We start from the raw sequence: 22,895 nt of genomic DNA, 5'->3' as shown, positions 1-22,895 counted from the left end.
AGAAAATGAAGTAGACACGTGTAAGCTAAATAAGAAGAGTAGAAGGAGGACACGAGTCTATCGAGGAGTGGAGTTGAGGAGAGTCCGTTGGAGTTTGTTACGATTGAAGAACAGAAGAAGAATAAAGGAGGAAGAGAGGAATCAGTTGAGAGTTATCCAGATATTGAGTGAACTTTTCTTAATCTTTCTGTGAGTGAGAGTGATCATTGTATCATTGCTTTTGAGCTGTTTCTACGTGTAAGCTCTTGGCGTGGTATGATCGATTCTTTGTTGTAACAAACCTTGAATCGAGTTATTGGAATTCTATATTGAACCTTGATTTTGCTGTATCAAAGGTATCAGAGCCAGTCGAACCTCAGAATTCATGGCGGAAACAAGAGCCCAAGCTTTGATGAAGAACGCGACGGCGCGTGACACCGACGTCGCAGTTTTGAGTCAGATTCGAAGCATTGGAGAAGGCGATCGAGATGCAAAACGAACGCCATGCGCGAACTGATGAGAATGTTCGTGAAATGATCGAGACGTTCAAGCTGATGATGAAATTAGCGAAGGCAATCATTCTACTTACAACGGCATGACGAGATTAGCGAAGGTCGATTTCCTGCGTTTCAACGATGAGAATGTTAAAGAATGGCTGTTTAAGGTGGAAGAGTTCTTCGGAATTGATAACACTCCGATCGATTTACGAGTACGATTAGCTTCGATCCATTTTGATCAGATGGCTGCAGCTTGTCATCAATCATTGGCACAATCTGATGGAGGAAAGCTTACCGTCAGGGGGAAGGTTGATCAGTTTCAGTGGACTTCACATTCCAACAAGACATGATGCTTATACCATTGGGGAACTGTGACATGGTTTTGGGAATACAATGGCTCTCTATACTTGGCCCAATTACATGGGATTTCAGGAAGCTTGAGATGCAGTTTAAATTCCTTAACAAGAGACTTGTCTTACATGGGATAAAAGATACAAGCGTGAAGGAAGTAAGAGCAGATACGATGAATATTGTAGATGGGATGGCTAACATTTCTATGATATATGTTTAAAACAGAGAAGAAGAGGAATTGTCTGAAGTATATACTCTTGGAGGTGGGAGTGAGAAATACGATTGTCCAGGATTGGAGAAGCTATTACAAGATTATGAAGACTTGGTTTGAGGAACCGACTGAGCTACCTCCCCATAGAGAAGGTCATGACCACAAGATACCTCTATTGGAAGGGTCTAACCCGGTTAACCAGCGTCCTTATAGGTATGCATTGTACCAAAAGACAGAGATTGACAATATGGTTCAAAGTCTATTGGACGCTGGAACAATTCAGACGAGCTCAAGCCCTTATGCTTCTCCAGTGGTGTTAGTCAAGAAGAAAGATAATTCTTGGAGGCTTTGTGTTGACTACAGAAACCTCAACAGTATGACAATTAAAGATTGCTTTCCGATTCCACTTATTGAGGATTTGATGGATGAGTTGGGAGGATCTTCAGTATATTCCAAGATAGATTTGAGAGTGGGCTATCACCAAGTACGGATGAACTCAAATGACATTCACAAGACAACTTTTAAGACTCATAGTGGTCATTATGAGTATCTGGTGATGCCTTTTGGGTTGACTAATGCCCCTGCAACATTCCAAGACTTGATGAACTCAGTCTTTAAGCCATTCTTGAGGAAGTTTGTGCTTATCTTTTTCGATGATATATTGATCTATAGTGCTTCAGTTGAAGATCATATTCATCATCTCAGTCAAGTGTTTGAAGTCATGAGAAAGAACAGTTTGTATGCGAAGCGAAGCAAATGTGAATTTGCTACAAGAAGAGTGGAGTATCTAGGCCATTACATTGAAGCAAAGGGTGTTTCTACTGATCCTAATAAGATCAAGGCAGTTCAAGAATGCCCTAGACCGATCGGGTTGAAACAGCTGAGGGGATTCTTGGGTTTGGCAGGATATTACAGAAGATTTGTGAAGAGTTTTGGAGGTATAGCGAGACCTTTGACAGCCTTAACGAAGAAAGATTCATTTGTCTGGTCAGAAGAAGCACACAAATATTTTGAAGAGTTGAAGCAATCATTGTGTGAAGCTCCGGTACTAGCTTTACCTGACTTTTACAAACAGATTGTCGTCGAGACAGATGCTTGTGGAAGTGGGATAGGTGCAGTCTTAATGCAAGAAGGTCACCCTTTGGCTTATATAAGTCACCACTTGAAGGGGAAACAAGTTCATCTTTCCATCTATGAAAAGGAGTTATTGTCTGTACAGAAATGGCGCCATTATTTACTTCATGATTACTTCATTATACGAATTGATCAAAGGAGTTTGAAGTATCTACTGGAACAACGCCTCAACACGCCAATTCAACAACAATGGTTGCCGAAGTTACTAGAGTTTGACTATGAAATTCAGTATAGACAGGGCAAAGATAACTTGGCAGCTGAGGCATTATCGAGAGTGGAAGGTTCTGAAGTTCTGAGTATGGCATTGTTAGTGCTTGAATGTGATTTGATGCAAGAGATCAAACGTTGTTACGCTGAGGATTCTCATATTACAGAATGGATTGAAGAGTTAAAAAAGAAGCCTGATGCAAAGAAACATTTCACATGGAAGCAAGATACACTGAGAAGAAAGTGTAAGTTGGTGGTTCCTTCGGTGGTGGAGTTGAAGAATAAAATTCTTGGATGGTTACATGGGTCTAGTAGCAGTGGACACTCCGGAAGAGATGCAACACATCAACGTGTTAAGAGTCTATTCTATTGGAAAGGGATGAGCAAGGATATTCAGAGCTTTATAAGGAGTTGTCAAGTATGTCAGCAGTGCAAGTATGAGACAGTGGCTCCACCGGGGTTGGAACAACCACTGCCAATACCAACTGCATTATGGTCTGATATCTCTATGGATTTCATTGAGGGGCTTCCTAAATCCTTTGGCAAATCGGTGATATTTGTAGTGGTTGATCTGCTGAGTAAGGCAGCTCACTTTATGGCTTTAAGGCATCCTTATACAGCAGCCTCGGTTGCTCAAGCCTTTCTTGATACAGTCTACAGGTTACATGGGTTCCCTCAAACTATTGTGAGTGACAGAGATACCATATTCCTCAGTGATTTTTGGAAGGAATTGTTTGTGTTACATGGTGTCTCTCTTAACTTCTCTTCAGCCTATCACACACAAAGTGATGGCCAAACGGAAGTGGTTAACAGGTGCTTGGAGACTTATTTGCGTTGTATGACTAGTGAGAGGCCACATTTGTAGAGCAAATGGCTACCGTTGGCAGAGTTTTGGTATAACACAACATTTCATACCGCTACTCAGCTCACACCATTTGAAGCAGTCTATGGTAGACCACCACCATTACATCTGCCTTATTTGCCTGGTGAATCCAAAGTGGAAGTGGTGGCGAAGTCATTGCAGGATAGAGAAGACATGATTCTCTTGTTTCAGTTTCATCTTCTGCGTGCTCAACACAGGATGAAACAAAATGCGGATTTACATAGAACGGAGAGGAGCTTTGATATTGGAGATTATGTTTATGTGAAGTTACAGCCTTATAGGCAACAGTCTACGGTCATGAGGTCTAACAACAAGCTGGCACCGAAGTTCTATGGTCCTTATAAGATACTAGATCGTTGTGGAGAAGTGGCTTATAAGATTGAGTTGCCTCCAACTTCACTAATTCACCCGGTTTTTCACGTCTCTCAGTTGAAGGTTTTGGTGGGTAACGTTCACACAGCTCATCAGTTACCTACGGTGATGTCTGACGTTCTGTTGAAGCAACCAGAGAAGATATTGGAGAGGAGAATGGTTAAGAGACAGGGAAGAGCAGCGACAAAGGTTCTAGTCAAATGGGTTAATCAAGGAGAAGAAGAAGCCACTTGGGAGTTTCTGTTTGACTTGCAGAAGAAGTTTCCTGTTTTTGAACCTTATGGTCAAGGTTCTTCCGTTGGGGAGGATTTGATATAGGAAATGAAGTAGACACGTGTAAGCTAAATAAGAAGAGTAGAAGGAGGACACGTGTCTATCGAGGAGTGGAGTTGAGGAGAGTCCGTTGGAGTTTGTTACGATGATTGAAGAACAGAAGAAGAATAAAGGAGGAAGAGAGGAATCAGTTGAGAGTTATCCAGATATCGAGTGAACTTTTCTTAATCTTTCTGTGAGTGAGAGTGATCATTGTATCATTGCTTTTGAGCTGTTTCTATGTGTAAGCTCTTGGCGTGGTATCACTACAAGAATTTGCTAATATAGCTACCGATTAATTTGTAGCGATTAGACATAACCTGTAGCTAGAATTAAGAAGGCGACGGATAGCGACGGCTTGACTCCTTGGCCTCAGCACCAACGCTAAACTCAATCTGTAGCCAATCCGTAGCCAACTAGCAACAAATTAGCTAAAGCAATTTCCGTAGCCAATAGCAATGATGTAGCTACGACTTGTTCCTTTGCTAATTAGTGACAATTCTAGCTAATGAATTTATGTAGCTATATTAAAAAATCACAAATTAAATCAATTCTAAATAAAATAAATAAAAATAAAAATTAATCTGAGAATTGAATTATAAAATTAAAATTTATTTATATACTGAAATTGGTTTACAGAACTAAACCGAAGCAAAAAAATCACTAAACCGAGAAAAAATTAAACCTAAACCTAAATCTAAATCTAAACATCTTCGTCATCATCCGCCGCACCACCATGAAGCTTTGTCTTCACTTTCCGGTAAGCAGAGGCGGCTAGCACCACCACCACCACGCCGTACCTCCTCTGTGTTCAAGCTCACGACCACCAACTCTGCTCACGAAAACCCTTCCTGAACCAAAAACAAAACAAAATCAGAGAGAGAGAGAGAGAGAGAGATAGTGAGTGAGAGAGGGAGAGCTTTACCGGCGAGGTTAATGGCAGAGAGAGGATAAGAAGTTCCCCCTTTATTCATCTCCAGCGAGCTGAACCATCGAAGCCTCGTCCTACGGAACAACTGTGATGCTAAATAATAAATCCATAAATGAAGAAGAAAGACAGATTATTAATTATCAGAAGAAGGTACAAAGAATTACATCTGAGCGAGAGAAAGAGTAAGAAGAAAGAGATGAAACATGTGAGCGAGAGAAAGGAAGGAACAAACTAACCAGAACCGTCTGATTATTTTTTATCAACGGTTAGTATTTGTAATCCATCAACTAATGGATTGACCAATAGAAAGAGAGAAAGGAACAAATTGACCAATAGAAAGAGAGAAAGAGAATCTATCGAAGGAAGAGAAATGAGATAAAAAAAAGAATTAATTTCATCTCTTGGATCAAATCTCATCCAAGCGTCTTAAATTGTTTAAGTGAATGTAGATTAGCTGATAAGATATTCATTGGTTATCAACTAGTTTATATGTTATTGTTTTGGAGTTTGGGGTTTGAAATTAAAAGTTGGAGATTAAGATTTGAGATTAAACTTAAATTTTTTTGCCATTAAGATTTAGAGTTTATAATTAGTGTTTAGGGTTTAAGATTTAAATACAAGTTATGAATTTGAATTTCAAAAGGAATTTTTAAAACTATAAGTTTTTAGTTGTATATTAGAGTAATAATGTTTACTAGACAGACCTATAGCATATTTTAATAAATTATATATAAAGCTACATTCTAATAAATTATATACATATGACTTTGGTGTATGTTTGTAGGTTTTAGGTCGAGTGTATAGAATTTGGGTTTTGTGTTTTAAGGTTTAGGGATTGGTGCTCATATACATACACTTGTAGGTTAAGTTTAAAGTGTATGGAGTTTGGGTTTGAAGTTTACGTTTTAGGGGTTGATGATGATACACACAAAATTTGTAAATTTAGGTTAACGTATATAAAATTAGGGATTTGGAGTTTAAGTTTTAAGTTTTGGGGATTGGTTATGGTACGTATGTTATCCATTGATAAGTATAATAATTATGGAGACAATTTATCTCTAGCCAAGACGTCGCTATCTAGTTACAGAGACCGACGGAATTTATCTCTAGCTATATAGCTACGGATTGCTAAAGTTAGTTACAAATTTAGCAACAAAAATGAAATTATATATTCTGTCACTATTTTTGTAGCTAATACATTTAGCTACGGAAACGTCTTTGCCAATCCGTAGTTAATTTGATGAATTCTTGTAGTGTATGATCGATTCTTTGTTGTAACAAACCTTGAATCGAGTTATTAGAATTTTATATTGAACCTTGATTTTGCTGTATCAAATAGTCTGAGATAAAGAAGGAGATGCAATAAAAGAAAGAGACGGTTGTACCCAGAGAACAAAACGAAAAGAGAAATTAGATTTGGTTTAGACACTTGGGTGACAAACTTTTTTTCTTTTAGTTTTTTTTTAGATCGGTTAATTGTTCGGTTTTCATTAACCAAACCGATCCTTACTATTTTGAAAAATGAAAGAAATGGCACTTTAAAATAATAACTGAAAACTGAATTCAATTTTATATGTGATTGGTTTTGTTTACTTAGCCGAGTAATGAACCGAATTATCCAAAATCCGGTTCGGTTCAGTATAGTCAATTATAAGGTCATTTTCATTACAACTACAATTATAAGAATGATTAGAAACTTCACTATAAAAAATTTAAAGTGAGAAGAAAGGGTAAGAAAATAATTGGTATATAATTATTTTTTCTATCCATTGTGTTTGTTTGTTAAGATCTAAAATCTTTTTACTAAAATCATAATCATAAAATAAACCCTCATAAAATAAACCTGCGCATTTGCGCTGGGCATCAGCTAGTTTTAAATAATGGATCAAACTTGAAATCAATGAAAAAAATCATCAATATCCAAATCATCGATATGGAGAATATCATCATTTTTCTCTACCGAACTTCCAGAACCAGAAGCACCTTCAGAATTAGCAACTTGAGTCGTCGTCTCTTCGTTTTTGTAGTTCGTGTTGGTGTTACAAAGCTGAGGGACCTCATCTTGATGGATCACCAAACCACAAGAACTTTCAGAATTAGTAATTTGATTCGTTTTTTCCTTGTTGGTGTTACGAATCTTAGGAGCCCGAGCCTCCTCTTGATGGATCACTAAAGCTCCACCTCTTTGATTACCCTTCACGGCATCTAATCGTAACCTCACATTGTTCAACATCCTAGTAACCGCATCGGTCGCATCTCTCAACTCGTCGACGCTCTCCAATCTTTCCAAGGCTTGGTCTTCCCACCAAAAACCTAACCTTCTGTTCTCTACTTGGTTTGTCGGATCACCAGGAGACTGGTCGTGAAGTAGAGAAGAGACGACGTGGTCGACAGAGGAATGGCCAAAGGAGTAGAAACCAGCGTGAGAATTGGTAGAAGGCGGAGTCGCTAAGATTGCGATTTGAGTGGCGGGCGAGAGAAGACAGAGCTCAGAAGCTTTGCTGAAGAGACCATCACGTCGTTTACAAAACGTAACTGATCTTACTGCTTTGTCTTCGATAAACTTAATATCTATTTTCCGTTTTTCGCCTCCCATAATGATAATTGTAAGAAAGCAAGCGTCGTTTGTGTGCACATTCATCTCTCTTTCTACTTATACGGCTCCCTTCTCATCTGTTGTTTCCTTTTCTGAAACTTTCCATAATAGGGTGTTCTGAATTGCTATTTTAATAAATGCGTAAAAGTCTTTTTTCCTTTTAGTGGATTTATTTATTTCCTTTTTTGGAAATTCAAAGCTGGTGAAAGAGGTAAAATTTAAACAAGTGATTTTTTTTAGCTTTCGGATCAGAGATTGATTTTTTTATTTGTTTATCATAAATTTCGTCTATTACTCTGCGGACCTTATAATTTTCTAACCGGTTTCTTGCGCAAGAAGCAAGAACCTATTGTCTCCTTGCACTTCTGCTTGTTGAGTTGCTACGAGGTTGTGATGAGCCGCGTTAAGATAGGTAACTGGACGCGTGAAGTAATTAACAAAGGATTATATGGTTTGATGATCCTCTCCCATCAGATGTCTTTCTAGTATTCAGCTTGATGATCCTTTCCCAATTCAAAGATAGATTACACACAAGTAAATTTATAAGTACTAATACAGAACAATATTGCCATTTTTTTCAGTCATTTACCAATATGCACCAAGGTAATAATACTCTTCCATCATCTTCAAAATCAACATGTAGCTTCTTCACACGTTTGACCACGAACCGCGTAAGCCTTTTTGTAGGACTGTTGGCTCGGAGTCCAATCAGGATCATCATCATCGTCAACTACAATTGGATTAGTGTTCTCGTCTCTTCTCCTCTTCCCTGACCCGGTACCCTCTTTCTTATTGGTTCCGTAGTGGTTGTTGATGGTTGATTCTATAGTTTCCAACAAACGATCCCCGTACTTGCTCACCTTGGCTCTGTTTGAAGAGTTTTTTTTAAAGATGAGAATCACCGTATGCCCTTATAGAGAGAGAGTAGATACTTACTTTCCAAGACCATGGATATCAAGGAGTTCCTCTTTGGTTCTGGGAAGTCGTTTACTTATCTGTTGAAGCGTCGGATTGCTACAAGACACACACACAAGGGAGAGTTTATATTTACTTATGACCAGAGAAAGAGACGGGAAAGTTTTTGAACTTACCCAAATATGTGGTATGACATTACTGCATCTGAGGATTCCTTGACAATATCAGCACGCAGCTTTTTCAAGGCTTTGAACAAGGTATCCGAGAGAATCTAGCCTCGCATTGACACAAATGAACCATCATCACCCTAATAGATATGAAAAAGGTGGTGGTTATAATCGTTAAGGAGACAAGAATAAATACCGAGTCTTGTGGGGGAGCAGGTGCCATTGGAAGAGTAGTTTGCTTCAGTGCAACTCTTGCTGGGGTTGGTCCGTGTTTGCTCGGCTTTACTACTTTTACAGCTGAAGGAAATCTGCAAATTATATTCAAAAATCTCAACTAAAACTAACAATTATCAACCTTTAACTGGCATCCCTGACAACTAGTAGCAGCAATGTCATTGCAGTAAGAGCAGACAAGATTTCACGTTGTATGAGTATCGGTTTTACTTTAGTTGCAAGTGAGCATTACATAAAGTTACAAATTTCAAGTGTTAAAGTCAATATACCTCATTTCTATAGTCTGGCCTCCAGATAAGATTGAGGCAGCTTTTGATCTATTCACCTATATGATAAAATAGATAAAAATATTTGTGAACATAAAAATTCATCCTTAAGAATAATGAACAAGGGCGAAAAGCGAAAGAATACATAATTTCTCCAAAAGATTTCAGTAACAATGATACACATTCACAAAGATTTCTATCTATGACATCAACCGGAGGCTATAAATGAAAAAATGAATTATAAGTACCTTCAGCAAAGACGATACAGATCCATACAGATCACTCTTTTTAACATACTCTGTGAGAATGTCTTTTGTCACAAGATAGTGCAAGATACGAGAGGCTTCACTTTTAGATAAATGCTTTCCTGCTCCATGGAGGTGCAAAGTTTCATGTCCGTGTTTCTTGACCTACAAGCCAAAAAGATAATTACTTGCGAGCAGTTCAGTGACATTGATAGGATTCATGGGCGTTAGGACAACCGAGTTAAATAAAGTAAAAAATGGTCTATGAGACAGAAATGGTTCGAAATAACATATTCTGGTAATAGGAAGTAAAGGAATGTATTGTTAGTTGTACATACCGTCTGGTTTAAGGATCCCCTGTAGAGTTCTACAATATGAGCTGAAGAAAACCTTTCTCCTGTTAGCTTCACAAGTTCAACCTATCCAGCAACAAAAGATTGTTGTACATCACAGATACAACATCCAGCAAGTAAAGTACATGATGAACTTAATTCAGATGATTCCTATACCAGTTGCCTTCCAATCAAAGTTACATCTTTCTCAATCAATGTTTTGCTGCTGGAGCAATTATCACATGTGTTTTTGCAGTTCGTCGAATCAAAAATTTCCCCCAAATGAACTAGCTGCAAGAAACGTCGACAATCCACCTCATTTTCACAGTAACTAACCTGAAGCAGCAAAATTTTAGAAATATATCTCAGCGAGTAGATTTAGAACTTTGAAAGCAAACACAAGGAAGGAATCTTGCCAATAATTACCATGCGGAGAAGATTGTCCGTATTCGATTCCAGTGTCCTCCCTGAACTTGCTATACGATTGTATCCCGTTGTCATGGTGCTTTGGCCAGGTCCTCCTTGGCTAATCATATGCTTCACTCGAATCTGAAAAGTATATTGTGTAACCACAAACATGACCAAGAGCAGAGATATAACTTAATAAAGTGTCAGATTTATGCAACTTACATAATCGCTATAACAGTAATACAAAACACATGATGACCTCTGGCCGTCCCTACCAGCACGACCACATTCCTTGCATGAAACAAAATTAGCTTAAGTGAGTTTCTAGCTGTTTTTAGGTTATGCTCAGTCGAATGTTCAGTAAAACACCTGATAATAGCCTTCAATGGACTTTGGGAGAGAGTGATGAATTACAAAGCGAACGTCAGGCTTATTTATTCCTGAAATACCAAACATCAGCACGCAGCAAGCAGCAAACATCAGTCAATCTAAGTGGCTATAGCAAAGACCATTCATTACCCATTCCAAACGCCACCGTAGCACATATTATATTGATTTCATCTTTGCTCCATTTTTTCTGTACAAACGCACGTTTACCAGGATCCATACTACCATGGTAGAAGGCTGCTTTATGGCCAAACTTCTGCAAATAATATGCACTTCCAAATTGAAACATAATACACGCATTACGCTCCGTATAAGTGATACGAGAAAAGCAAACAAACGACCAACCCGCAACGTTTCAGTGACTTTTTCGCAGTCCATTTTAGAAAGACAATAAATGATGCCACACTCATCAAAATGGTTTTTCTTGATAAACTGGTCAATATCTTCCAAGCACTTATTTGTCTTGGGAACCACAGAGTACCTGCATAATTTTTTTTTTTTGGTAAGCAGCATTCTGAAAACAGAATTGCTTAAGCTATTTCAGTACATTACCACAGATTTGGGCGATTAAAACTTTGCCGGAACACAACAGTGTTAACCAGGCCAAGAGCTTGCACAACATCTTCTTTTACACTGGCTGTTGCAGTAGCTGTCAAAGCCAACATGGGAATTTTAGGAAACTTCTTCTTCAGAATACCAAGACCCTGCATATTTAAACATTGTTTTGGAGGAAAAATAGGAAGGTTATGCTTCTTAAAAGCAGAAATGTGAAAGGAGTATCTGTCTCAAGCTTTAAAAAGGCTAACCTGGTAGTCTGGTCGAAAGTCATGCCCCCACTGACTCACACAGTGGGCTTCATCAATAACAAATCGAGCAAGTAAACTGTGGGAGTTTAAGCTTTCAAGGTGCCTCAAAAGGGAATCACTTCTGCAGTCAAGAAAGAGAAGCGTCTCAGCTGGATGGTAACTGGTATTATCTTTCACAATAGGAAAGACTTGTGATACTTAGAAGATGCAAGCCTTTGGTCAAAATCTAAAACTACTGCAAGTGTCTAATTATAAATTTCACCACCAGCCAAAATAGTCCATAACAAATCTAATAACACGAGGGAATCTGATAGAAAGTTGGGCCAAAATAAATCACGCAGACTCTTAGCTTATACTCGTTACAAAAGCTAATTTTGTAGGTTTGGATGCTCTTAGGTCACTGTATCCGCTGTGTGATTTTCAAATAACATAATTCTTTTCAGAATCAACAACAAAATAAATAATGACTCACTTTGCCACTTTTTCCGGTGTGACATACAGTAACCTGTATTTAGAGTTCTCCGAGCTCAGCTCCCGAAGTATATCTAGTTGTTGAGTCCAATCCATTCCAGCGCTTAAGGAAGCAGCATGTATATTGGCCTGTAACCATGATTCAGAAACCAAAGTGTAAACTGGGACATAATTTCTGAGTACAACATATTAATGAAATAGAAGAAAGAAACATCATCTCCGGGTCACCTGTAATAAGTTCATTATCTGGTCTTGAATGAGTGAAACAAGTGGAGAAATTACTAATGTTATTCCTGCACAGATCAGAGCGGGGAGCTGCAGAGAAAAGATGTTACGAAGCAGTTTAGAGGGTCCTAAACACAGAGCAACTCTTCTGACACTGACTTATATCCTCCACCAGGGCAAACACTAGCTTACATGTTAACTGTATCAACACAACTTGAAAACTGTCATCTCTTTGTTATAAAATAAAAGCAACAAAAAGATTGTAGGATAACAACGGCATATAAAAGTAACATTTACGATGTCGTTACCTGATATGTCAAGCTTTTCCCTCCTCCAGTTGGCATCAAAACAAAAACATCACAACCACTCATTGTAGCATTAATGATCTCTCTTTGGTTGGGTCGAAATGAGTGGTTTCCAAACACTCTTTTGTTATTGAGCTAACCATTGCAATGGAGCACATGAGTACATGGGAGCGAAATAAAAAAAGAACAGCTAAAGACTAATAATCAATCAATCACCTCCAGATTTTTAGTCCACGGAAAGTCACGACTGCTCCACTTTTTGTCATTTGAACCATCAGTATAAGTGACATCTATAATCTCAGGAACACAACGTTCCCTCTCTCGAGGACCAGATGAAAGACCAGACCTATCTTCAGAACATAAATAGTCTCGTGGCATATTCCAGTTATCACTTACATATCTTCCTTGTTCTTTTATATGAGCTCGAGAGTCTGCCTGAGCATAATCCGCCTTATGATTTGTTGTTTGAGGTGTCTCATACTGAATATTATGACCAGGCCTAGATGCCAAACACTCTGAGTTTTTCTTTTCTTTATCTTGGATAAGGATCTCAAGCAGCTGTATTTGCTTTTTCAACAGTAACCTACAAACAATACAAGTCTCAACAGCTTAGGAGTTACCCCAGAACTCAAGGCACACTCTCAATTTCGATGCAATTAAAAAAAAAAACAGAAACGCTATCATTTTTATTTAGGCCTAATTTCTTCTCGCTGTATTAGCTCCATGTTATCTTTTGAATACAACAAAACAACTAAAAAGGGAATAGAATTGATGAGAATGCAAACCTCTCTTGACAAAGCTGTTCAAAATGACCAGGGCTCAGGTCGGTAGAATCGTCAAGTAGTTCATTTGATACTGCAAGCAGCGCGTCCTTCATTTGTTCCACATGGCTGGAAGCTTGAAGACAGAGCCCTAGCTGTGTTGATATTAAAGCAAACAAGATGAGAAAACCAATTGGTTTTGTGAAATAACCATTAAGAAAGTGAGAGAAATGGCAGCCACACCTTTACTCCATGACTACAGATGGAACATAACTCAGGAGGCAAACAGGGCTGTTCTTTTCCTCTGCAAGCAAATATATTAACAGATGGTTGATGGGTACACGTTGAATAGTAGTGCTCCATAACAATTTGCTCTACGTCAATACCCTGCTCTCCAAAGTAAGCACATGTTGGTGTTAGTCTAATTTTTCAATTCTGCACAAGTAGCATCAATAATGTTACCTTGAGAATGTCATCATCGTCAATCTCGATAACTTCCACCTGTCTAGCTGGGTGTGCTAAGTTTCTAATTGGTGGTACCTCCATACCATTTATACAACCGGTTATTGAATCTCTAACCTCGTTATTTACCCATGGAACTTTTCCAGAAGTTAATTGACCATCACCTGGGGAAGAGGAGGAGGAACAGTCAAAAGATGTTGCAGTTCCTCTTATTCTCTTTTGACTATCCTCTTGATGATTGTGTGCATAGAAAGATCCATCAGTGTTGGATGTAACTTTAGCAGTGAATCTTCCTCTCGTAGAAAATGAACAGTTAGTGTTGATATCATCAATTGCAGGAGTAATGCCAGGTCTCAGGTATGTATTATTTATGGAGAGGTTTGTAAGAGCACACCAAGCCTGGCAACATATGATAACAGCGTGAGTAATAAGTTAATGAATGATAAGAGGCTTCTCTGCCAAGGGAAGATAAATCGGAAAACAGAATCCAGTAGCTAAAGCGACCTAAGTGTTTACTCAGATACAGGAAAAGGAGGAAGATTTGCCGCAAGAAACATGCTGAGGGGTTTGGATCAGTCAAAAAATTTCAATTACCATCACAAGTTTCCATGTTGTTATTACCTTTGAAATATGTTGGTGTGCCGAAGTCTGCACATCTACAGGGATGATGTTGTAAATTGGCCTAGAAAAAGAGAGGCAGGAACAAGTTCTTCAGATCACTTCAGCTATATCAGACTAGCTAGAGTTTCCATCAAAGGACGTAATCATGGAGATCTAGCTAAGTTTTCATTACGGGTGTTGGAAGTCACTGAAGAAGGGATCCATAGAGAAGACATATTTTCATATAGCCTGAGCTACCTATATGCAGAATGAGAACAGGTGATGACAGAAAGATTCAAATATGATGCTGGGAAAACCAAGAGTCACAGGAATAGTGTAATTAGTTGTAGGTGATCCTCAGTAGTAACCAAACAAGTAACAGAACAGGACACATGGAGACGAGATAAAAAGAACATATTGCAATTACCTCGAAGCCGTTTCTCTACTTCTTCTAGGCTTTTGACTTTCTAGAGAGTAAAGCATAGTAGAGCTTAGAAAGTTGTTCGACGATGGTATACACTCAAAAGCGTTGGCATGTTTCGACCAATTCGTTTGTGGTAAGTGAACTCTGGATTTTTCAGCTTCAGGGAGATGGTTCCCACTGCATTCACCAAGACCAATCAAGAAAATTAAACGCAAAGATCCAGAAAACAGTTATCAACAAAAAAAAAAAAAAAAAAAGTGCAGAGGAAAGATCAATATTACCACATTTTACTAGCAGCGCTCATAGGTTGAACATGCGGAAGAGCTCCAGCAAGTCTATCGTCGCTTGTAACAACCACCATTTAGTGCACTTGAGAGCAAAGAAATGCGATTACTGATTAGTGAAGCTGATGATAATGCAACAAAAAAGAACTGCAGAAACTGATATAACTGTTCCCAACTTAAGCTGTAATCATAATCGCAACTTATCAGAGCAGTAATCATAATCGCAAGCTGATCAAAAACCACATTGACAAAATACAATAGCGCTAGAACGAATCTCGCGATTAGATAATCATAATCCGCATATGATTCGATTCCCTCTTTTCGATTAACAAAGGTTAACCAATACGAATGTAGTGCAGAAGCTAACAAGTTCTCAAAGCGATTTGCTATGACTAACGAAGATTCTCTTCACACAACTTATCAGCAGTAATCGTAATCGCAAGCAGATCAAAATCGAAAAAGAGCGAATGTAAAACCTTAGGAATTGAGTGGGGAACCGGGGAACGGAGATTTACATTTTTTTCAAAATCGATGGGACTCTCTTGCTTCTATGGCGAAACTCTTCCGGTGAGATCTCGAGGCGGCGCGAGGTTACTCTCCGGTTTTTGAACGGCGGGATCGTTAATAGAATCTCTCTCTCCCCCTCACAGACAACAAAAAGAACTCTGATTTTTTTGAATGTAGAAGAAATAGAATTTTCAAGTTTAACGTTTCTATTTTCCAGTGTTTTTAAACCCGGACCGAACCGACACTGGACCGGGTTGAACCATGAACCGAAAATAATCTGGGTTGAATTAATGCTAAAACTCAATTAAAATCGAACCAGTTAAAAACTCTTATTGAACCGTCAAAAACCCGGGAACTAACGAACCAATGAACCGGCCAAACCCCGGTTCGTATATAAGCCAAAATTTTGTTAATGAAACAATTAATTTTTCTTTTTTTTTAAGTAAAAATAAGATTTATCAAAGATTAATAAAGTATCATCTCTTGAAGACTTTAAATAATTGATGCATTTTCGTTTCTGAAATTTGTATTTCAAAATATAACTTTTACGTAATGTGTATATAATTTTTTTAAAGGTGATGAAGATTTAGAGTGATAAGATTTGCGTATAAAGTTTAAATGTGCTTTTCATATTGATTTTAGATTTTAATTGTTATTTTAAATTTTTTCTACACATTATGGCTATTTAAACATTTTATTTGATGACAAAAAAACATTTTATTTGATATGATCTATTTTTTTAAAAAAAATATGCATATTATTTATAAAATATTATTAAATTTAGTTTAATCTAAGTAAACCTGATCGAACCCGGTTCAAACCCGGGCGAACCACAATGACCCATGAACCAAAAAAATTCAGGTTCGAGCCGGTCCAGTTTTAAAAACATTGCTATTTTCTGGTTTGCCTTCACCCGTAAAGTATTATAATTATTCAAATCTATTAGATTAAAAAAACAACCATTAAAACTCTCAACTTTCAAATTAAATCCAAAAAAATTCTAATTCGTGTTTAAGCAAAAAAAAATTAAATTTTAAATATTAGTCATTTTAACTTTTATTTACTTTTGACCCGATCTTTTAAAAAACTTGAATAGTCAAGTGTTAAATTTGAGTAACGTCCATAAAACCTAAAACAACATTGTTTTAAAAATCATTTCGTTTAAAAGAAATCTCAACTTGATATCTTCTTTCTCACTCGAAAACTTAATCCCCAAATTGATTTCAAATTCCGCAAATCGATTTCGTAGGCAATCTCTGATGCAAACAAGAAGTGGTGATTTCTTCTGCGACAAATAATGATTCTCATCAATTTGATAAAGTCGATTAGTCACTCTCAATTACTTGTCGGGTTTTAGATGAAGAAATTCTCAGTCTTAACTTCTCGTCAAATTTTACGGTTATTAACATCAGTTACAGTTACGGTTATTAATGTCATTTATGTTCCTTGTAGGAATGGCAATTGGGACAACCCGTCCCGCCGTGGCCCGTCCCGCTGCGGTCTCTATCTCTGGCGGATCTTTGCGGGTCAGTCCGCCGTAACCCGTGGTTCCTAACCTCTATTCAAACCCGCCCCGCTTGCTACATAGGACTTTGCGGTCCGGCCCGCGGGGTAGTGAAAATGCAGTCCTCATTAGTTATCTTCTTCTCATTGACCTTGAGACATCTCATAACTCTTCGTAAATCAAACAGTTCTCAGAAATACAAAAAAAAAAGAAGAATGGAAGTGATGAGCTTAACTGCTCCATCTTCGCAAAGAAAATTCACTGGATGCTTCTTAAGCGCACCAACAAGCCCACGAAGAATCACAGAGTGGTACAGAGAGTACGAAGAGGAGGCAAAAAGAAACTTCTCCGAACGTTAATCTTTGTTTCCTTTCGATTGGGAAGAGAATCAAGGCAGTTCGAGGAAGATCAATGACAATGAAGAAGACACTGTTGATGATAAACAAGATATATGAGACATGATATTAGCCTACACGGTTTCTTTGGTTTCTCTACTAAAGATTGAAAGTGTAATATTGAATCAATCTGATACCAATGACAATTAATAGTAAAACTTTAAAACAATCAAAGTTTCAAACAAAACATCTCATAAAAAAAAAAACAAAACTGATAACTTCTTGTCACTAAAGTCTACAACTATCATGTTTCAAGTCAACTAGTCAAGTCAAACAAACCAAACGAACTCTTGAACTGAATACTGTAACTTAGTAGCAGATTGTAAATTTGTAATCTAATTACAGTATAGAATGGCGAGTGATATAAAAAACATGCAAATATTTAACTTTAACTCGTGTCTACCGAGAGGAAGAAATCATATACCTGTGTAGATGGTAGATGGTGGTAGATCGAGGAAGAGGTGAAGCTACAGTGGTAGATGGAGGAAGAAGAACGAGGAAGAAGAGAAGCTATGGTAGTAGATCGAGGAAGAAGAGAAGCTTCGGTGGTGCTCTCTACGAAAGAAGTACGGTTGTAGACCAAAGATGAAGAGAAGGTACCGATGAAGAAGATAAGACCCGGTGGTGACCTTAGTCAACGGGTGGAATAGAAGATCCAAAATTTCCTTCACAGTCGCCATTTCTCACCTTTTTCGTCGGTGAGCAGAACGCAAACGCCTCTGGTGAAGAAGACACGCGGGTCTCGAATGCCCCGCAAACCCACGTCGACCCGCCCCGCATTGCCCCATACCCGAAATTGACCAATCCGCAAGACCCGTAATATCTCGGACCTAAGATATGTAAGCCCAAACCCGCCCCGCATTGGAACTTTACGGGTTAGGCCCGCGGGCTAACGTACCAATTGCCATCCCTAGTTTCTTGACAATTCGAATTTTTTAAAAGGCATGGTCAACAGAAAATGTGAGCTAAAACATCTAATATCTAAAGGTTGATGATTTTTTTTTGGCTCAAGCACGAGTTGGAAGTTTTTTTGGCTTTAATTTGAAAGTTGCAAGATTTAATGGATGTTTTCTCAATTGAGATTTGATGTATGTTATTATTTTAGATGAATTACGCTGTTTTGGGTATTATACATTTTAAAATAATTCGAGTACATAATTTGGCTGTTAAAATAATTCGAGTACATAATTTGGCTGTTGATATGCATTCTAAAGCACTTTTATAAATATAATATCAATTTTCATATACCATCTTCCAAAGAAAATTTTCGTCTAAAACTATGAGGATATTTTAATTTTATGTCACCTTTTGACTTTTGTATATTGACTTTGGGATGTTTTTAAGATAAGTAAAATTTTAAACTTATCATCAAACAAATTTATATTATTTATCACAAATTTGAATATGAAGACATATAACAAAGTCTGAATATATTTATGAATTATATATTAACATTTTATATAAAAGTTTAGTTGCAAAAAAACATTTTATATAAAAAACATTTTATAAAAAAATTGTTATTAGGTTTCTTCATATTAAGATAAACTTGATTTACAAGAAACAGATACCTCAAATAGTTTTAGAAAAATATAATATTTCAAATTATTTATAGAAATTATAAAAAGTATCACTAACTAATTAATAGAAATATTAAAATGATAATTATATATAATAAATTTGATTCACTGATGATACATATGTAACTAACTGATTTAAAAAATTGATATTTAAGCAATATCTATCTCTCTATTATAATAAAATAGATTTCCCTCATTCTTCATCTCTCCACATCATCATCTTAGGTCACCTCCAACTCAACTGCAAAACATTATTTTAGTGTGATTTTTACGCAAAATCTTTTCCAATGGAACTGCAAAAATCAAACTATTTTAGTGCAACACTAAAATTTGACACCAAATATGGTATGACACTATTCACCACACTAAAACATTATTCTTCCCACTAAAACACTATTCAATTATTTTATTACTAAAACATGCAATTAAATAAATGATAAATAAAAAACTTAAAACATATAATATTATAAAATATTAAGTTTAGTGTTATGGTTAGAGAAGACCTTGGTTTTAGCGTTGAAATTACAATAAAATAGTGTGATTTTGACACTAAAATGGTGTTAGTAGTTGGAAATGCCCTTAGTATGTGGCCAAAAAACTGCCACGTGGCATTTGAAATTTGTTTACTATCAACTAATTTAGAAAATTTTCATGGGTTGAGTTTTGTTTTGCCATTTATCTCTATAATATTATTTGAGAAATCAGTTTCTTGTGTGTCCCTCTCACATTGATTCTTAGAATGGTTAATTACAATGATAACCTTAATGAATTAAGTTTATATTATAATGACATTATTAATATTTTTATTTAACTTTTTTTTAATATTTGTTTCCAAATCACTTTATTCTGAAAAGGCAACATCTTTCATATAAACATATAGATTTTTATAAATTTAATAAAAACGAATTTAAATTTATACAAATCAAAAAGTAATTTAATAGAAAAGGCAATATCTTAATTAAATATCAATTTTTATATTTAAAGTATGTAATTTACAAAAACGAATTTATTTTATATAAATAAAAAGGAATAGAAGATAAAACAATAACTTTATTATAAAAATATATCAAACTTTTACATTTAAAACCTTTAATAACAACTAAAAATATTATATATAATTTCCTTTAGTAACAACTATTTTATTTCTTTTTTTCTTGATAAATTTAAATAAACTTTTGAACTAAATTTTCGTTTTTGCTCTAACTAAATTTTTAGCTTAAATTTCTTTTTTACAATAGCACATAAAAATACAATTAAATATTTACAAAATGTAAAAAGATAGATTATATATAAACGAAAATTACTTTTATTTTTATTTGTCCAAAAATCATTAAAAAAACAAATCTATAAAATTATAAAATATAGACATATATTTAGTGAAATACATATATAAAATCATGCATAAATATATATATTTATATATATTTATCAACCAAAGAAAAAAACTAAAGAAAGTATAATTAACAATATTATTATTATTTTAGTCTAATTATAACAAAACAATCAGGGGGTTTTTCAAAACTAACCCATATTTTCAAGTCAAACCCAAAACCAACTTTTTTGTCATTACTATTCATCAATGAATTTTCTATATTATCTCTATGTTTTTTAATTATTTACAAAATTACCATTATTATTTATTTTTTTATTAATTTCGAAATTCACAAAAAACCAAATACACCCACACCATTTCTTCTTATTTACAATAATGTCATTATCATCATTTTTTCAACCATCATGAACCACCATATTTGAGCTCTTAAAGCTCTAAATTTAATTTTCAATCACTTTTTCTCATTCTAAACCAACAAACCTTCATTTCCTCTCATTTACTCTACATTTTCATCTAAAAAACTCTCATAACTTTCATTTTCATAAACACAAACTTCATATTTTCTAATTTCTTCATTAGTGAATCGTTAAAGGTGGTTATTTTTGTTCATATTTGGAGTTTGGACGGTTGAGGAGGTTAGAAACGAGCTTTACACAAAAAAAAATAACTATTTACATGGTTTTCATCATTTTTCAGATCTGTGTCGAGATAGTAGGCTATTTTGTATGTCTACGCCTATATGCAGACGTACTATGCAGTCTATATGTCAACGCACATGTCAGTTTTGCATTTGACCAAACAAATTTTTTTTTTGTACCACAGACTTCCCCGGCAGTCTTCGTCTTTATCTTTGACAACATAAACAAAAATTTAGGTAGACTTAATAAGACGTCTACCTAAAAAAAGTTAGTTATGCATTTGACCGAACTTTTGACTTTTTATTGTAGACTTCAACAGAAGTCTACGAAATGTAGACTGCCTCAGAAGTTTGCAAAAAGTCAGTTTTGCATTTGACCAAAACTTTGACTTCGTTGAATAGGTTACTTTTGTGTTTGACTAAAAAGTTTAAAAACTAATTAAAATTTTATTAAAATGTAGACTTCATATTCAGTCTTCTTATTTTAGAAAAAAAGGTAGACTACCTATGAAGTCTACTATTTTATTTTGGTCAAATGCAAAACTAACCCGTCGAATTTGAGAGTAGACTTCAACGAAGTCTAAAAATATGTAGATGTTCGTTTCCATTTACTCGTAGAAAGTCAAACTTGGTCAGTTGCAAAACTAACCTTTTTCAAAAAAATTCAAAAATGTAGACTGCATATGAAGTCTACTTCCGAAAGTCAAATCATGGGTGAATTTTGGTCAATTGAAAAAACTAACCATTTTGAAGTGTAGACTAAAATGGAAGTCTACATGTACAAAATCACAACTTTTTTCAAATATAGAAAGTAACCAGTAAAATTTTCAATTGCAAAAACTAACCCAAAGAGTAGACCTATTTGATAGTCTACATTAGTAAACTGAAAAGAATGTCTACATCTTCGTAGATTGAATATGGAGTCTACATAGAAAAATAAATTAAAAATGAATTTCTGTATTATTCATTAAGTTTTTTCAAAAAAAAAAAATTTTGATCAAATATGTTGTTAGCTAATAATACTTTTAATTTGACTATGTTGTTAGCTGATAATGCGTTTGAGTGATTTTGAAAAGAAAATATGTTATAATTATGAAAGTATAATACTTTTGATTTGACTATGTTGTTAGCTAATAATTGTAGACATATTTGTAAGTCTACCTTTATAGTTTTATGAAACATGAAATATTTCTCCGCTAATTATGTAAACTGTATTTTTCCAGAAATAGCTCTGTTACCTGTTGTATACGGAGAATGGGTGGTGAAAGACTCTTTGTGGGAGTTTGTGGTCAATAATCGGAAAGGAGGAAGAATGTTCCTTGTGCATGATGGATGTACACATGGTGAACTTCTTGAAATGACACAAGAAGATTATGATCTGGACAAGAAAATCGAGAAGATGATGCTAACATATTCCTTACCAGACGTCATTTTACAACAAATGACTCCGAATAGGCAAATACTCCTCTTATGCCTGTCACGAATGATCGGCAAGTGCAGAACTTGATCGAGTTATCTAAGACAAACTTTGTACGCCTTTGTGTATCAAGCCAGCGCCAAGTACACTAGAAATTTTTGGATTGACTATATGTTAGATAATAAGTGTAGACGTCTTTGTAAATCTACAAATGTAGACTGCAGTTGAAGTCTACATCGTAAATTCCATTAAAAGTGCATTTTTGTATTATTCATCATATTTTTTCATGATTTAATTATTTTACAGTTTATGTTAGCGAAATTTTAGTGGTCTTTGATGAATTTCAAAAGTTAATGTGTTATAAATATACACTTGAAACTTATTGCAAAAATTTGTGATTAGTTTTACTTTTGAAACTTCTTAGGAATTTTGCATAGATTTTCTTCTTCTCACATGTGTGATTATTTCAGCTTATGGTGGTTTTACTTGTTTGGTTGATTAGATCTTGTGAAAAAAATTGATATCTTACAAAAAATTAATAATATCATACAAGTGAAACACAACTAAAATAAATACAATGTTTATAGATTATGCATTAAACAATTATTTAAAAATTAATATTTTATTATGAGAAATTATTACAGAGCAATATATCATAAAGTACTAGGGTTGGCCCGGGCTACGCCCGGAATTTTTTGTTTAAATTTAATTTTGGTTGTATATTATTATGTTTATTTTATTTATAAATATTATAATATAT

The 22,895-nt window shown here is 35.5% G+C and overlaps 2 protein-coding genes across 4 annotated transcripts; both read right to left on the bottom strand.

The window, feature by feature from the left end:
* Window positions 1-6,222: 6,222 nt before the first annotated feature.
* Window positions 6,223-7,685, bottom strand: LOC106404422 (agamous-like MADS-box protein AGL97). Its single transcript, XM_013845143.3, has one exon. The coding sequence runs from the start codon at window positions 7,516-7,518 to the stop codon at window positions 6,775-6,777; it is 744 nt and encodes a 247-aa protein (XP_013700597.2). The 5' UTR covers window positions 7,519-7,685; the 3' UTR covers window positions 6,223-6,774.
* Window positions 7,686-7,903: 218 nt separating this feature from the next.
* On the bottom strand, window positions 7,904-15,468 carry LOC106402633 (ATP-dependent DNA helicase Q-like 4B). 3 transcript variants are annotated; one of them, XM_013843408.3, is made up of 26 exons: window positions 15,281-15,468; window positions 14,763-14,850; window positions 14,485-14,658; window positions 14,079-14,139; window positions 13,458-13,856; window positions 13,239-13,382; window positions 13,020-13,150; window positions 12,451-12,817; window positions 12,238-12,369; window positions 11,933-12,019; window positions 11,706-11,833; window positions 11,234-11,354; window positions 10,980-11,131; window positions 10,773-10,908; window positions 10,560-10,683; window positions 10,410-10,480; window positions 10,263-10,331; window positions 10,059-10,181; window positions 9,810-9,968; window positions 9,639-9,719; window positions 9,304-9,465; window positions 9,059-9,114; window positions 8,752-8,863; window positions 8,565-8,659; window positions 8,410-8,487; window positions 7,904-8,340 (listed from the first exon to the last, which is right to left on the bottom strand). In XM_013843408.3, exons 2-26 carry the CDS (start codon window positions 14,840-14,842, stop codon window positions 8,106-8,108), a joined length of 3,477 nt encoding a protein of 1,158 aa, XP_013698862.2. In that variant the 5' UTR covers window positions 14,843-14,850; window positions 15,281-15,468; the 3' UTR covers window positions 7,904-8,105. The 3 variants fall into 3 exon arrangements, with proteins under 3 accessions (XP_013698862.2, XP_022564729.2, XP_048626054.1); XM_022709008.2 differs by having other exon boundaries at window positions 15,242-15,451; XM_048770097.1 differs by lacking the exons at window positions 14,079-14,139; window positions 14,763-14,850; window positions 15,281-15,468.
* Window positions 15,469-22,895: the final 7,427 nt, after the last annotated feature.

The sequence above is a fragment of the Brassica napus genome, chromosome C9 (assembly GCF_020379485.1).
Source record: "Brassica napus cultivar Da-Ae chromosome C9, Da-Ae, whole genome shotgun sequence".
Classification (NCBI taxonomy): domain Eukaryota; kingdom Viridiplantae; phylum Streptophyta; class Magnoliopsida; order Brassicales; family Brassicaceae; genus Brassica; species Brassica napus.
The sequence above is the reverse complement of the archived record's forward strand: the minus strand, read 5'-3'. Positions and strand labels throughout refer to the sequence as shown.

What these genes read in the sequence shown, in the direction of transcription:
- LOC106404422 (XM_013845143.3), bottom strand. Translation starts at nt 7,518, where the DNA reads ATGAATGTGCACACAAACGACGCTTGCTTTCTTACAATTATCATTATG.
- LOC106402633 (XM_013843408.3), bottom strand. Translation starts at nt 14,842, where the DNA reads ATGGTGGTTGTTACAAGCGACGATAGACTTGCTGGAGCTCTTCCGCAT. An exon ending in ACGATGATGACATTCTCAAG is followed by an intron (nt 13,383 to 13,457) that starts GTAACATTATTG and finishes TTTGGAGAGCAG; the next exon opens with GGTATTGACGTAGAGCAAAT. An exon ending in GAACAGCTTTGTCAAGAGAG is followed by an intron (nt 12,818 to 13,019) that starts GTTTGCATTCTC and finishes TATTGTTTGTAG; the next exon opens with GTTACTGTTGAAAAAGCAAA.